The 18,180-nt window shown below is 36.5% G+C and overlaps 1 protein-coding gene across 2 annotated transcripts in view; it reads right to left on the reverse strand.

Moving 5' to 3' along the window:
* LOC124794856 overlaps positions 1 to 18,180 on the reverse strand; it is a 130,758-nt gene that overhangs the window by 32,046 nt on the left and 80,532 nt on the right. For both annotated transcript variants that reach the window (XM_047258522.1, XM_047258525.1), the window contains one exon: positions 2,670 to 2,808. In XM_047258522.1, coding sequence (XP_047114478.1) covers positions 2,670 to 2,808 — 139 coding nt within the window. The remainder of the gene's footprint in view (positions 1 to 2,669; positions 2,809 to 18,180) is intronic.

Below are 18,180 nucleotides of genomic sequence, written 5' to 3' on the forward strand. Positions count from 1 at the left end.
CCACAGGTGCTCGTTATCGAATGCAATTAATGTGTTCGAGCAGAGCATTAAAAGACAAACAGCCGCAATACAGCGAGAGGCGCGATAAAGTGATTTTGCAGCACGATAATGCTTGACCCCACATTGCACAAGAAGTCAAAACATACTTGGAAACATTAAAATGGTCCTACCCCACCCGCCGTATTCTCAAGAGATTGCTCCCTATGACTATCACCTGCTTAGATCAATGGCGCATGGCCTGGCTGACCAACACTTCCGATCTCATGAAGAAGTCACAAACTGGATCAATTTGTGGATAACTTCAAAAGATGAACAATTTTTTCGACACGGCTTTCGTACACAGCCCGAAAGATGGGAGAAAGCAGTGACCAGCAATGGAAAATACTTTGAATGAGACATGTGTAACCAATTTGTTTCATTAAAGCCTCAAATGTTGGGGAAAAAACGGCGGAAGCAAAGTTGTACACCTTGTATATATTCCTTACTGTCATTTCTTGTTACCAATATTAGCTTATTCCCAAGAATAAACAGTTTTCACTCAGTTAATACTCGGCAGAAATCAAACCTGCATTCTGATTGGACTTCCTTAACTCTTGTGCAGAAAGGTGTGCAGTATACTGCTGCATCCATTTTCAATAAGCTACCACCACTCAAATTCAAAACTCTTAGCAGTAATCCACGCACTTTCAAATCGAAACTGAAGAGTTTCCTCATGGGACACTCCTTCAATCCTGTCGTGGAGTTCCTTAAAAAATTAAGCTGATTCTTGTTGTATTGTTTATTGTGTTTACTTAAAACTTATGCACAGACTTTTTTGGGGTTCATAAACATTTTATTATTATCTGTTATTACTTTTACTTTGCAATTTCATGTACTGACGTGTTCCGTGACCTTGGAGATTTGCTCCTCAATTTGGTCCTATGGAACTTGGCATGTAAATAAATTAAAAAAAAGAAAAAGGACATTCTTGCTGATGTCCAGAATACATTGGCGGACTCAGGTCCTTCATGTTCAACCGTGCCAAGTGGACAAATGAATTTAAATTCAGTTGGGAGAGCTTAGATGGTGACACACACTGTGGTTGGCCAACATGTGTCACTACTCCAGAAATCATTGCAAAGGTGCACAAAATGGTCATGGACAATCGTTGATTGAAAATGCATGAAATGGCTCACGCTTGCCAGATATCATCTGAAAGGCTATATCACATTTTAACTGAAGGATTAGAAATGAACAAATTATTTGCAAGATGGGTCCGAGACTCCTGATGCTGGATCAAAAATGCACGAGAATGGACATAACAGAACAATGTTTGCCCCGTTTTAGGAGAAATGAACAAGATTTTTTGTGCCGATTTGTGACCACAGATGAAACATGGGTGCACTACTATACCCCAGATACAAAACAACAGTCAAAGCAGTGGAAACATGCTGATTCTCTACCACCAAAGAAAGCAAAGACAATCCATTGGCGGGAAAGGTCATGGCATCAGTGTTCTGGGACGCAAAGGGGATTCTGTTTATAGATTATCTCCCCACTGGGCAAACAATTACTGAAGAATACTATGCTAACCTCCTGGACAAATTGCAACAAAAGATATGTGAAAAACGTCCAGGTTTAGCAAGGAAGAAAGTCATCTTCCGTCAAGACAATGCATGTCTGCACGCATGTACCATCGCCATGGCAAAATTACACAAACCAAGGTATGAATTGTTGCCACAGCTGGCTTATTCACCTGGTATGGCTCTGTCAGCTTCCATTTCTTCTCAAAACAGAAAATTTTTCTTGGTGGCTGAAGATTCATTTCAAATGAAGAATCGATAGCCGGAGTTGACAACTATTTTGCAGGCCTGGAGGACACTCATTTTCGAGATCGGTTCAACGTATTGGAACATTGTTGGACCAAGCGCATTAATCTACAAGGAGACTACATTGAAAAATAAAAAAAAGTTTCGATGAGGTAAGTACTTTTTTTCTTTTCCGTTCTGCGAACTTTTCAAATCACACTTGTATTTGGTGGTGTCAAAGCTGATCTTAAAGCAACATCTCCCTCTGTTTGAAATATGAGATCCTCTCGGATTTGCCTTTTTAACGACCACTCATTTAAATGTTTCTTTCAGTGCTTTTACATTTCAGCTGCAGATTTCCTTAACAGGTGCTCCATTCTGTATTGTCTGCCACAGCAAAATATGCAGAACATGTTTTGTCAGCACACAGAACGAACACTACTGTGCAGCTTGAATATTCACACGAGGTAACACTATCTAGCAGGCTGAAGCATAATCCCCACTCAGCAACAGAACAAAAGACTTCATCAACCTTGCTCAGCTCGGGGGAGGATTCCCTGAGAATTGCAGATATGGGGAGGAAGATGCTGCCATAAGATACTCCTGACAAAATGCCTGGGGCAGAAGGGGGGGGGGGGGGGTCGGAACTTTGAGCATCTTAAATTCCTGATATTTTCCAGGTAAAATTTAATTCCTGAGAATTCCAGGTTTTCCAGAAGAATCACCACTCTGCCAGCAAGATATTACATCCTCTCCCAATTACACATATGGTTTTCATGAAAATAGTATTAAATTATTCTGTAAGTTTCTAATATCACATTACATATTCATTAACTGTAACCATCAAGACCAGTAGAGTACATGCACCAGGCCTACACTTACTTGCACTTCCGATACATTTGTGATGTTACTTATTCGAGCCCGATGCCACTGGCCCCTATATGGGCACACGCAATAATGTCCCACACAAATTGTAGGCTCAGACATCTTGTAGTTTTCACTGTGGAGACTATAGAATGACCTGAAATACATTGAGTCATAGAAGCAGTTTCAAAATATAGCCAATAAGTACTTCTTAAATTTTAATGGAAATGTCAAATACCTTCTCAGTCTAAGAAGTCAAAAGGAAACAGCATTTTACTAACTAACTGACTTACAAAGTTGCATGTTGGAAAGACTCTCTCACTATTATCATACAATTATGACCTGAATAAAGTTCAACAAAAACAAAAAGAAAACATACAACATAGTTAGAAAGGTTCACAAATTTCAGATCTGAAGATAGGCACGTACTCTAAATCAACTTGCTTCCTAATGCCTATAAAGTATTATATTATGATTTGCCATTACCTAGAATTACATTGGTATGTTCAATCGGTGCCCAACTGAAGAGGATAAATCAGTATGTATACATATTTACTAGTGTCAACAAAGTGCATTTTGTAAATAAAGTTCACATTATATCTTTTGTCAAGTAACAACTAATTACGTTAAGACAGGTCCCAACATGACAAAATACCCAATACTTCCTATACCGTACTTTATGTAGCCATATCAGTTTTAAAATTAATTTTAGCCCATGAGGCGTAAACTGTCACTGTTACGTGCTATAGTAACTTTAAACATCTAGCACATTACAGACATGAGAAAAAGTAAGAATTGTAATTTTACATAGTTTTACTCATAATAATTTCATGTTACTACTTAGTTACTATACAACATAAATATTACAAAAAGTGTCGTCAAAACTGTAAACTTCAGGCGCAGCTCATAGAGGGCACCATACGCAAAACTGATGTGTACTGTGAAACCAACATACAATTTTACGACAGTAATGGTTGAACTGTGTAAGCATTCACTTGAGCACGAAAAACTGCTACAATTCCGCACTGGTATGTAATGTGAACATTAAAAGACAACAATGTGATGGACTTATAACTTTTGTAAATCACATTGTAATATATACTCTTGTATTTGTTTTAGCATTGATAATGACCTGACACAGGTCGAAATCTGATCTGCGTTGTGACTATAAATGTCATATTAAAGCAACTTAATTCTACAACTGATTGCTGCTCTATCTAACCCAACATATTTATTGGTATAACGACCCAACAATTATTTCATGATAACACCGATAAGCCTGTCTATGAAATGTTGTACTATTCTTCACCCACAATGACAGAATGGTTTAAAATGGACACTATGTATTACTTTATACAAACTTGACTGGTTTAGTCATTAAAATCTAAATTATTTATAATCAAACTGAAAGAGAATAAGAGGTAATTTAAAGGTGGTTAGCCCAGAAGTCTCGGAGGCAAAATGACATGGAATGTGCTGTGAAGAATAACAAAATATTTCATTTCTTTGGTGATCAGGAAGTACTTATTGCAAGACTTGCATACGTATTAAAGCAGTGAAAGCAATATCCAAACAATCAGAATAACAAAAAATTACTACAGAAGATATGCAAAATATTTCTATCCTGATGTTAAGTTCATACAAAAAATATAAAATACAGATGCTAGCATGTAAGACCAGCCAACGACTAAGGTGTTAACATAAGATGAATAATTTCACTAAGCCAAAAAGTGTGGTCCCAAATATGGATGCATGAGTAAAAACTGGAGTCTATACAATTTTGAAATTTTTGAGTTATGCTTTGATTCCTGTAACCAAGTCAGAGGGGGGAAAAAAGCCATGTCCTGGATGTGTGAGTAAAAAATGGAGACTATACAATCTCTACATTTTTGAGCTATGTTTTGATTGCTGTAACCAAGACAAGGGGGAAAAAGAATCATGTTCTGGAGTGTGATAATAGACTAGTGTATTTCTAAAAAATGAAATTTGTTTGTTCTGCAGCTAATGAGCCTTATTTATCTAGTGCTGAACTTGGCAGATTGTGATTTGATGTTTCATGTTTACAATAATTGTGAAGACAATAAAAGTAGATAATATTGAGTTGGTTCTTGAAAGGGAAGACTGGATCTTTAACATAAAGTTAATCATTCACCACACAATGTTAACCAGGGTAACTTGTAATAGTATTATTCATTGATTCTAAGAAAGTATTTCACTCTGTAGATAGAGAAACTATATATATATATATATATATATATATATATATATATATATATATATATATATATATATATATATATATATATATATATATATATATATATATATATATATAATTGTTAGAGAATTTAGTGTTGAAGCACTACATCTAAAGTGAAATCTATGCGAAAAGTATGTCAGCCATTGGAAGTAAAGACTGGTGTTACAGGCGGGGATAGTGTATCACCTTTACTGTTTAAATGTGTTTCAGAAAAAAATGTAACGATATGGTATTTGGAGCTAACAAAGCAACCAAACTGAACAATAGTTTTGGAAAAATCAACTTTTATTTCTTTTCTATTTTATCGCACCCCCACTGTTTGTTATGCTAGGGAAGCTAATTTTCTTCTTAACATCTTCCTGTGTAATATATGGCTGTTCAAGAGGCAACACCTCTGCCATTTTCATCATTGCCAGTGTTCTTTTGTTTTTATTCATATACTCTTTTGATCATATTCCCACAATTGTGGAAATTTGTGATACACTAAGATATAGTGTAATAAAAACTTCCTCACTAAACATGTCGTAAAACATCAACACAACACCATACAACATCTTATCAAATTGGGCATCAATTAAAATTTCTCTCAAACATGCACTATGCTTGACAAACATATGAAAGAAAAGCCATACACTGACAAATAATTTGACAAACTGTTTGATCTTTTATAGTGGCCCTTACACATTCAGTTTTCCTGAGTAACAAATCTGTTTTTATACTTTATTATATACACCACGGTGCATCTCAAGTGTTATAAATTCCAGTACCTGTAACTTTATTCAAATTGTAATATCATTAACAAGTGGATTGGTTTTAACTTTAAGAAATACTCTTATAGATCAGTGGCTGCATCTGCCAAACTAGTTCACAGGAATTCATTTACAGAGGCAATTCATGACAGTTTAGGCAGTGTGTGAATGTTTGTGAAAAGCATTTTATTTAAGTTTCACTTAACTTCAATCAAAATTAAAATCATGTGTTCCTCAATTTCATTAGAATATCAAAGCTAAGTCCCACAAACTTAAAGCCAGAAAAACAGAAGCTGCAGTGAAGAGATTTTAACCCCATTGTTGATGCAATGATGAACAAGCGAGTTAAATATTATACTTTATGCTAGTAAGTCCAACAACCACTTTCGACAATTTTTTTATGTGCTTTGTCCTCTTTATTCTACAGAAGCAACACATAAAATAACATGCTATTATTTTTATTGTTGTAGTGGTAGTTGGATAAGTTACTGTGTGTGTGTGTGTGTGTGTGTGTGTGTGTGTGTGTGTGTGTGTGTGTGTGTGTGCGCTTTCACATGTATGGTGTGATGGCAGTGATGAGAATTCCTGTGCCCAAAATGCTGAAGGTATCACAAATCTGTGCCATACCCTGATACACCTCTAATCCTTCCACCATTCCAAGAATCAGCTACAAAGGAATATCCCCTCGTCATATCATTCTAGACTGGGAAACCACCCCCAAAAACCAACCACAAAGAAGTGTTCACTTCAGAATGGAAGAACTGAACCACATCCTTCACCCGGGTTTTGATTACCTATCATCACGGTGGAAATGAGGTACATCCAACGCAAGATGCCTCCCACACCTCCTAAAGCGCTTCCCTGTCACCCACTCAACCTACACAACATCCTCGTGCACTCTATGGCATTCCCACTCCCAACCACTTGGCACAGGGGTCATATCCCAGTAGAAGACACAGCTGCACAAACTACCCGATTCACCCACCCAGCACATCCTATTCCATTCCTGCTGAAGGCCTATCCTATCCCATCAGAGGCAAGTCCACCATGAAAACAGCCATTCATATGGGGAGTAATCAAAAAGTAAAAAGTAACAGGAATTTACATTTTTCTTAAAGAATCTTTATTTGTTCATCAACATCAACTTTGTACCTTTCAAAGTAACCTACCTGAGATATAATACGTTTATACCAGCACCTTTTCCAATCTTGGAAACACTTCTGGGACCCTCTTTTCATTGTGGTATTCATCTCCTTCAGTAATTCTGTTTTCATCTCATCAGTGGTGGTAAAATGACTTCCTTTCATGTTTCTCATCAGCCTTGGAAATAGAAAGAAGTCACAGGATGCCACATCCAGCACATACGGTGGCTGATGCAACATAATGGTTTTTGTTTTTTTTTATCATGAACAAGCACTGAGGTGTGAGCAGGAGCATTATTGTGATGCAGTTTCAATCAGTGGTTCTGCCACTACTCTGGTCGCCTTCTTTGATTTGCTTCATACAAATGTCGCATAACTTCCAGCTAGGATTTCTTATTGACTGTATGACCATAAGGCAGGAATTCACGATGTACTATACCATAGTAATCGAAGAAAACAGTGAGAAAACCCTCACAAGTGATCAAACTTGCTGACTTTTTAAATTATTATTATTTATTTTTGTTTATTTACTTATTTATTTTTTTCTTAGCTATTAAGGCAGTTTCCATTGGAACAGTTGAGTCTTTGTTTCAAAGTCATACCTGTATGCCCATGTTTTGTCACCTGCTATAACCTCCTTTAGAAGTTCTGCATTGTTGTTGATTTCATTTAGAAATTTCTGAGTGATGTCTACATGACATCATTTTTGCTCAAAATTCAACAATTTTGGAACAAAATATGTTGCTACAAGTTTCATGTCCAAACACCCGAAAAAATTGGTTGGCAATAGCCAAATGATATGCCGACATCATTAGCAATGTCTCGTTTTACTTGTTTCACAGTAATGTCAGCAAATGTGCTAGTGTGTCCAGGGTGGTCATTGTCTTCGACATCTTCTCAACCCTCTCTGAAATGTTTGTACAACTCCTAAATTCCTGTCTTACTCATAGTAGATTCCCCAAAAGCCACAGTCAACATTTCAAATGTGATGCTGCACTTTATTCCATATTTCGGGCAAAATTTAATGCAAATTCTTTGATCCATCTTTTTGGAAGTAAACATTCATCCAGCACACGAAAATATGTATAACCTTTCAACAGGCAACAACAAACCAAATATTCATAAAAGCTGAAAATGCAAACATACATTAGGAGGAATATGTGTACCAACAAGATAAAAAAATTTGAAAATCGGATGTATAAAGCCTGCAAAACTAAAAATTTCCCATTACTTTTTGATCACTCCCTATATAACAGATCTGCTGCAATCCTGCACAGCATTTTATATGGTCATGGCCACCAATCAGCTATGTAGCTGTAGCCAAGAACAATGTTGACCACACAGCAGCACAACATGCGAGTGAGCATAACATACTCAATTTCAATGGCGGCTTCACAACCCAGGCCATCTGGATCTTTCCCTCCAGCATCAGTTTTTCTAAACTACAGAGATGGGAGTTATCTCTGTAACACATTCTTTGCTCCAACCATGCTGGCTGTAATCTCTAGTAACCCACTGTCCCCACATCATTTACCCAACAGTTCCGCTTCTTTCATCCTGTAATGCCCTCCAAAACCACACCTCCACGTCACCTTCATCGCACGCTCCTATACCCGTGTATCAGATGCCTAGCCCGTGCATCTGCCACCCCACCCTCCCACATTACTAGCCAGCAAAGCTGCTGCTTCCCTCCAAGTCACTAGCTACCCATCCAAAACACCTCTTGCCTCCTGCCCCTCTCCCCCACTACCCATCCCAGTCAACATGCTGAAATGCAATCCCAGTACTGCGTGTCCAGTCGGCACAATGTAGGGGCATAGGTGTGTGTATCGCAGGGGAGGGGGGTTCTTTTTGTACTCTAGCTCAACTAAAAATTTATTCTGAAAGCTAGCAAGTTTTCTCCCTCTTTTGTGTGTGCCTCTCAGTAACACAAAATACTTTTGCTATTTGGCGAGTGATATTCACTCATAAATTATTTATGATTTGTAATGATTATGTAAAGTCAATATGTACCATTAATTTATTTCAGAAATGATCTGTATTTGCAAGTATGTAGGGAAAGAGAATTGCAGGTTGCTAACGAATGGGCCTACAGACAATGTTTCAATACAGATTTTAATTTGCCTTTCCGTATTTTAAAATAGGACGCCTGTCAATAACTTTAAAATTTATAACCAGACTGAAATGCTCTGAACTGCATTTGTGGAAGGCACAGGCATCAAGAGAGAGCCACAGAAATGCAAAGAAATTGAGCTTTTCCACAACAAGAAAACAACTAAAGGCTTTCCTAGGGTTATGATCATTTTTTCAATGTTTTCTGCCCAATCAGCTACTGAATAGCTTAGTACTGATAAATCTGTTAAAGAAGAACACACAATGGAAGTGGACAAAAGAATGTCAGGAAGATTTCGAGCCAATTAAATACACACATGTACAAGTTCGCACACTGAAATTTTACACCTTCCCGACATTCTGGCCTGGGGACATGTCTTTTTCAAATTCATGAAAAATAAAATGAATATGAAATAAGGATAATATGTTTTGCTACTGGAACTCTATCAGAATGTGAGTGTGCATATTCAGCCACAAAACTAGAAACATTAGTTATGGTGTGCACTTTCAAAAAGTTCAGATATTATTTACATGTCGAAAATACAAAAGTTTGCTGTGACCATCAGCCATTACGTTTTATTTTGACCTGTACGTTGTGCCATACTCTACTGGCTCAATGGACAATATTTTTACAAGAATATGATTTTGAAACTGTATGCATGAAGGGTACATAAGGTTTACCAGTATTCGAAGGCCTAGTGTAGCAGAACTTCAGACTATAGAATATTATTAATGAAGCATAGTAATTGTAAACAGTACTCCCTGGATATGTGTAGAAACATGGAGTTATTACAGGATTGAAAGTGAAGCAACTCTTTACTGAGAATCAGGACCAAAGGGAATTACCACATTATAAGCTGAAGGATAATACGTTGTTCTCTGGATGGAACATACTTTCTGATACATGGTGCATATATACACGAGCTAATAGTCAAGATGTACTAATCTGGTACACACATCATGCATCAGGAGATTTTGGTATTTCAAAATGTGCAAGGAAAGTCGCTTTATACTGTTATTTTACTACCATTCCGAGGCATATTCAACAAATGTTACAGAACTGTCTAATTTGCCAGAAGGCTAAACCTACGAATACATGTTGTAGAATGGAATTACAGCCAATAATACCTATGAAATCATTACATATTGTATCTACTGATCTATATGGACCATTACCTTTGGCTATAGAAGGTGTAAGGAGCTGGTAGGTTTATACAACACTTTTCATAATACGTCAAGTTGTATGTTGTAAAGTCCTCAGCTGCAGCTCCAATCATTAAAAGAAAGCTATATGATTACATATCAACTGTGGAAAAGCCTATCGACAGGTTGTTAGACAATACTTCTAATTTCATAATCAATAAATGGAAGCAGTTCTTAAATGAACAACAGATTAAGTGGATCTTACTATATAAATTTCACCTGGAAGCCAACCAAATTGAGGGTTTTCCATAAATTTCACAGATTCACTTAAGTGAGCAAAGTGGGTTGAATGTCTTGGAGTACTTGAAATAATCATGAATAAGCTTCCTCTTTATTTGACTTCTGATCTGATATATAAGATCAAAGAGAAAATGAATGGTTAGAGCCTGTTCCTCGTCTGCCCATAGATGAAGTTACCTGGGAGGAAACGCTTTCCCCATGCGGGCATTACTGAATCATGCTGTTTGTGAGTTCTTTATACATAAGTTTGTGGATAACAATGAAGATAAGAAGAACTGAATTTTGGTTATATAAGAAAAAAGGTGTTTGAGACCTTTTTTAATCACTTTACAAAAATAATTTAGTAATAATAGATTAGGTGGAATTTTAACTTAATATATGAATTTTTTAAACTATAAAACCTAATTAACACTAGTAGATATAAAATTAGGAGTGGGTTCTGAATGGTTGGCAACAGAATTGGGTGAAACAAAAGTTTTACCACTCTTTAGCCTGAAATAAAAAGCTTATATTTCTAGTGACCCACATAGATTCCACACACGAAATCTGGACACAGTGTTGTAAGGTGTGCCACAGAAGTTGGCAGTTGCTAGAAGCATCAGACACTGTCACTCAAAGATGCGTGTGCTGCCATAACGCTATGCACTCTACCAGCAAGCTGATAGCTTATAGAATTGGGCCCGGCCAGCCTCACCCTCAGTTATATACTGAAATTGACTAGGATTATTGGACTAGTAACATGCCACTCCATAGCAAGTACCTCTTTTTTTAAAAAAAAAAAATGTTATTTCTAGATGTATTAATGTGTTGTGGCCATCGCTGTCTGTGTGTTTTTGTGGTTAGAATATTATTAGCGTTCAAAATTTTATAACATATAAAACAGCTAATGTACAGAAAAAGTGAATAAATGGCATTGATCATGGCTTATAAAAAAGGGAAAAGATAAGCAAAAACCATTCTAAAACATAATAAATAATCAAAACATAGAATATGTACATATATGTACATGGGTAAATGTAGAATGATAATATTTTTTAATATCTGGGATGTATTTTGCATGAATCTTGAACATGCGAGAAGTAACATGGTCCAATATAGTTGCTGGCCTGGTGAAACAGTAATTCACATTCCTAAATGTATGACTGACAAATGCAAGAGGATGAGCAATTTTTAGAGGGATGATATACTATGCTATCTTTGAACAACATAAGGTGCTACTTAATTTTGGTCCCAATCTTTTATTTGATAGAAATGGTCAAAACACGAGATGAAATGTGACACTAAACTTTTTTGGGAAACTGTGCTTTAAATGACAATATTATTCTGTAGATGAAGGACAAAAAAGGAGTTTGAACTGGGGTTATCAAATTTATATTGTTATAGCAAGATGTGTCTACGAAAAGGAAAGTAATATGCGACCTTTGACATTATGTAGTTAAACTCTTTTTGTTTTTCATTCTGACAACAATCAATTGTAAGTTTATTTCAATTATAGATGTGGTAATATCAAAATAATAATGATGAATTTAACTGGATGTTGACTATCATTTCATAGTGAAATCTGAATCTTAAACATAATTTCATTTATTGAGAAGTGAAAAGTAATTTGGACGGCAGTTCATAGATGTGGTCTGGTACCGTGGTGAAGCCGTCCTGTGGTGTAACATAGCAAACGTGTTTGTAATCTATCCTTAACATAAAGTACCTGCATCTTACTGCATAGTAAGTCCAATATCTGAGAAGTGAAATCAATTTTTCATTGACATAATCACATAACTTTCAGATCATATATGTTTCAGGTCATTATCATTCCGCTACATAACTTGGTAAATGGTGGTCAATCATTTATTCCTCTATTTGGAAAGAAATAGGCTGATTCTAAATTTCGTGATGCAGTGCCACAATTAGATTGGTGGCAACAAATCTAACACACCATTAACAAAGCTTATAAAAATCGCTGTTGTACTATCTTGATGCTGCTCATCTTTGTGATTTGCCTTTGCCTGAGCTGCAGTTAATGAGAATGTAAAAGAATAATATTTTAGTAGGAAAAGGCAGGATGACAGATGTTATCTTCTTAACAAAGAGACAGGGAATTTCGTGCAACTATTTATGAGAACGGCACAAAATTTTATACCAAATGATATCAATGTTGCTCCCAATGAGAAAGTGTGTTACAAGAATGACATTTATGTGCCTGATCACTGGGTGGAACCAGTGCCAAAAGCTGTGAACAATAAAATATATTAGACGGTTTTTATTTTTATTTATTTATTTATTGTTCCGTGGGACCACATTAAGGAGAAGTCTCCATGGTCATGGAACGAGTCAATACATGAAATTATAACACGATTGTAGAAACAGATAAAATGAAATATAAGAAACATATTCAGTTGTAGATTGTAGAAACAGATGAAATGAAATATAAGAAACATATTCAGCTGACACGTCGTTAGTTTAAATAAAGAAAATCAAGAATGTAACACTGGAATTTGCTTAACTTTTTAGCTCTTCCAGGAGCTCCTCGACAGAATAGAAGGAGTGAGCCATGAGGAAACTCTTCAGTTTAGACTTAAAAGCATTTGGGCTACTGCTAAGATTTTTGAGTTCTTGTGGTAGCTTATTGAAAATGGATGCAGCAGAATACTGCACTCCTTTCTGCACAAGAGTCAAAGAAGTGCATTCCACATGCAGATTTGATTTCTGCCTAGTATTAACTGAGTGAAAGCTGCTAACTCTTGGGAATAAGCTAATATTGCTAACAACAAACGACATTAAAGAAAATATATACTGTGAGGGCAATGTCAAAATTCCCAGACTATTGAATAGTGGTCGACAAGAGGTTTTCGAACTTACACCACACATAGCTCGAACAGCCCGTTTTTGAGCCAAAAATACCCTTTTTGAATCAGAAGAATTACCCCAAAAAATAATACCATATGACATAAGCGTATGAAAATATGCGAAGTAGACTACTTTTCGTGTTGAAATGTCACTTATTTCAGATACTGTTCTAATGGTAAATAAAGCGGCATTTAGTTTCTGAACAAGATCCTGAACATGGGCTTTCCACAACAGCTTACTATCTATCCGCACGCCTAGGAACTTGAACTGTTCCGTCTTGCTTATAACATGCCCATTCTGTCTGATTAAAATATCAATTCTTGTTGAATTATGAGTTAGAAACTGTAAAAACTGAGTCTTACTGTGATTTAGCATCAAATTATTTTCCACAAACCACGAACTTATCTCATGAACTACATTATTTGATAACGTTTCAATATTACACACAAGATCCTTCACTACCAAGCTGGTGTCATCAGCAAACAGAAATATTTTTGAATCACCTGTAATACTAGAAGGCATATCATTTATATAAATAAGAAACAGCAGTGGCCCCAGCACCGATCATTGGGGAACGCCCCATTTAACAGTGCCCCATTGGGACTGAACATCATTACCACTCTCAATATTGTGGAGAATTACCTTCTGCTTTCTGTTCTTAAAGTAAGAGGCGAACCAATTGTAAGCTACTCCCCTTACTCCATAATGTTCCAACTTCTGCAATAATATTTTGTGGTCAACACAGTCAAAAGCCTTCGTTAAACCAAAGAAAACACCTAATCATTCCATGTAGGCATCTTTATCAGTAAACTCTTCCGGGCTAAGTTGCCGTGGTCGATCAGTAGAACTTCTTCTCCCTGACGTTTCGTTCTCAACTACGGAGAACATCTTCCGAGGTGAGTCGACGACTGGTTGCTAGGAGCTGGGGCCGCCGCTTATATAGAGATCGTAGGGGGCGCCACCACACGTCACATGGCGTCGATGTGCAGCTATCTCTGGCTATAGCGGCGGCCCCAGCTCCTAGCAACCAGTCGTCGACTCACCTCGGAAGATGTTCTCCGTAGTTGAGAACGAAACGTCAGGGAGAAGAAGTTCTACTGATCGACCACGGCAACTTAGCCCGGAAGAGTTTACTGATAAAAACACCTAATGTTCGCAACCTTTTATTTAATCCGTCCAAAACCTCAAAGAGAAAAGAGACTATAGCATTTTCAGTTGTTAAGCCATTTCTAAAACCAAACTGTACATTTGACAGCAAATTATGTGAATTTAAATGCTGCAGAAACCTTGTATATACAAACCTCTCGATAACTTTAGCAAACACTGATGGCATAGAAATAGGTCTATAATTATCAACATTATCCCTGTCTCCCTTTTTATAAAGTGGCTTCACTACCAAGTACTTTAATCGGTCAGGAAACCGACCACTCCTAAAGGAAAAGTTACAGATATGGCTAAGTACTGGGCTAACATACATGGAACAATACTTCAGTATTCTGCTAGATACCCCGTCATATCCATGAGAGTTCTTGGTCTTTAGTGATTTAATTATTAACTCAATCTCCCTCTTGTCAGTATCATGGAGGAGCATTTCAGGTAACAGTCGCGGAACACTTTTTTCTACGAGTGCTATATGATTCCCTGTTGGGACTAGGTTTCTATTTAGTTCACCTGCTATATTCAGAAAGTGATTATTAAATACTGTACATATATGCGACTTATCAGTAACACGGACATTCCCACTACGCACTGATTCTATATCCTCGACCTGTCTCCACAGACCAGCCACTTCCTTTACGACTGACCATATGGTTTTAATTTTATCCTGAGACTTAGCTATTCTATCTGCATACCACATACTTTTTGCCTTCCCAATAACTTTTTTAAGCACCTTACAATACTGTTTGTAATGAGCTACTGCATTTAGATTGTGACTGTTTCTAACGTTTTGATATAATTGCCACTTTGTTCTACAAGATATTCTTAGTCAGCCACCCAGGCTGCCTGTTTGTGCTAGTACCCTGTTTTGAAAGTTCTAACAGAAAGCAACGTTCAAAGAGCACGAGAAAAGTCTTGAGGAAAGCATTATATTTATCGTCTACTGTATCAGCGCTATAAACATCTTGCCACTCTTGTTCCTTGATAAGGTTTGCAAAAGTCTCTACAGCAACTGGATCAGCTTTCCTAAAAAGTTGGTAACTATAACTAACATGTGTTGCAGCACAAAAATCTTTTAGACTTAAAATTTGTGCATCATGATCTGAAAGGCCATTCACCATTTTGCTAACAGAATGCCCTTCTAGTAATGAGGAATGAACAAAAATATTGTCTATGGTTGTTCTACTGTTCCCTTGCACTCTTGTTGGAAAGAATACGGTTTGCGTAAGATTATATGAATTAAGGAGGTCTACCAGCATCCTTTTCCTTGCACAATCATTTATACAATTTATATTGAAGTCACCACATATACCTAACTTTTTGTATTTCCTATAAAGTGAACCAAGAACCTCCTCTAGCTTTAGCAAAAATGTTGTGAAATTGGAGTCTGGGGATCTATAAATAACAACAGTAAGAAGTTAAGCTCCACTAAATTTAACCACACCTGCACAACATTCAAACACCATTTCAGTGCAGTACTTTGAAACATCAATTGACTCAAATGGGATACTGTTTTTCACATACATGACTACTCCCCCACACCGCAAAGAGCTCCTAGAAAAGGTGCCAGCCAACCTGTATCCTGGTAAAGGAAGCCGCTGAATTATCTCCTTATTTAAGAAGTGTTCAGATATACCAATAATTTCAGAGTCAAGAATACAAATTAATGATTGTGTCACTTGTTAAGTCAATTAAAGAACTTGCCGTTCACATAGAAAGGGCTTCTGATGGACAAAATAAATTAAAGAGGCTGCAAATGCACAGGCTTAACGTAAAATGTATCTGTCCAATAGTAATGAAATTCAAATACTCCATGGTTGACATTAAAGATTAGAGAAATGTGGACTTTGCAAGATTACCATTGCGCTGGAGCCTATGACCATTCTGAAGCAAAAATAACAGATACACAGAAAGTCCTTCAAAAATCTTCCTTACATATCCCACACCTTGTATTTCAATCTAACATTAGAGCATGGAATTAATGAAGAGCATGTGAAATACACTACTGAAAATGATGATGACTAAACCAGCAGCTCAAGTGCTGGCAATGAAGTAAATGGTATGGTTTAATCAATGTTTTGGTATGTTACCAATTTAAAGCATGTCCTTGAAAAATTCTAGCAATGAAAATAGATAACATGTACATAGTCTGATTTTCCTCAAATTCTAACTGCTCTTCAATTTGGGTCAGAATCTTTTTCTGAAAAAGTAACCAACAGAGGGAACTTTCATCATAACTGAATCTTTCTTATAAGGATATTCTCAGACATAAAATAAAACAATGTTTTGATGTGTGCTACTTGCATTATTTAAAGTAAAAAAATGATAACACATAAATGCATTTTCTCGAAAATGAGAATATGTATGCCTCATTTTCTTTTTACTCAAGCATCCATTTACACTTGCTGAAGAGTATTATGAAGATTCCTTGTATCATATTTGTAATACAACATGCATAACAAACAGAAGTCACATGGAACATTGTAAAAGCTAATTAGTTTACAGAGTGTTCTGACTAAACAAGGAAATGTAGCTGCATGCCATTCTTCCTTTAATTATTTAATGACTTGTTACTTCTATAAACATAACAATCATTGGGAAGTTCTCACTTTGGAAGGATGCAATGGCAGAGCTGGAAGCTGTTCTGCAACAAGAGTTTATAACAATAGTAGCCCTACTAAGTTAAATGTGTGGTGAGATATAAGAAAGCTCTGAATTGACTGGGAACTGAACTGCTGATACTTATAATGATTGCTGTATTTACAAGGGTCAGATGAATAGATAACAAAAGCACAATGTATGCCTGAGGCCCAGTACTCTAAATGGGAGCACTCCCCTGAGACCCAGCTGTTCCCACAGAGCAATTATTTCATGAGTGCACTTTTTTTTTAAAGCTCATCATTTACTTACAGCACTTCCTTATTCAGTGCTATGAATGTAAACTTTAATCACTTGTTAAAAACAGGGGATTGCAGAAATTCTTTTAACTATTGAAATGATCATATTATCTGCAAAAATTTAATAAAAAATAAAAAATTATAGTCTAATTAAAATAACTTGTCAGTTTGCATTTGTCACGTATCACCATGGTGTTGCCAGAACAGCTGTCACCTGTCCTTCAGCTAAGGCAGTCAGACAGACATGCGGCTGCCCTCTGCATCAAATGCTGTGGATTAATCTAATGTTGGAAGACAACACAAGCTTGGTTGTGGCACAATGGCAACATTGAACAGTTCAGGCATGACTCTGCACAAGTTTTTGCTGGAAGAACTCTGTTCAACAACAAACAAATGACTACAGTTTTTGACTGGTATGTCTCTCGTCGAACAAGAATTCATTTATGATTATGTTTTGGAAATTTACCATTTCTTACATTGGAATTCTAGGAGATTTGTACAAACAGCTGATGTCTTCTAATTAAATATTCTGGTTTACGATTTGTTCATCGTCATATTAACTCCCTAAATACAGAAGGAGAGATGAAGAGAAGTTCTTGAAATGGGGTACCCTCTTTCAAATTCATTATCAATTTGATAATTAGAAGCCTCTCTACAATGTTATTCAATCTCTATATTGGGCACACAGTAAAAGAAACAAAAAAAATTGGAGTAGCAACTAAAATCCATGGAGACCAAATAAAACTTTGAGGTTTTCTGATGACATTGTAATTCTGTCAGAGACAGCAGAAGCCTGGAAGAGCAGCTGAACGGAATGGACAGTGTCTTTGTCTTGAAAGGAGGATATAAAATGAACATCAACAAAAGCAAAATAAGGATAATGGAATGCAGTAGAATTAAATCAGGCAATGCTGAGGGAATTAG

The sequence above is a fragment of the Schistocerca piceifrons genome, chromosome 4, assembly GCF_021461385.2.
Source record: "Schistocerca piceifrons isolate TAMUIC-IGC-003096 chromosome 4, iqSchPice1.1, whole genome shotgun sequence".
NCBI classification, from domain to species: Eukaryota; Metazoa; Arthropoda; class Insecta; order Orthoptera; family Acrididae; genus Schistocerca; species Schistocerca piceifrons.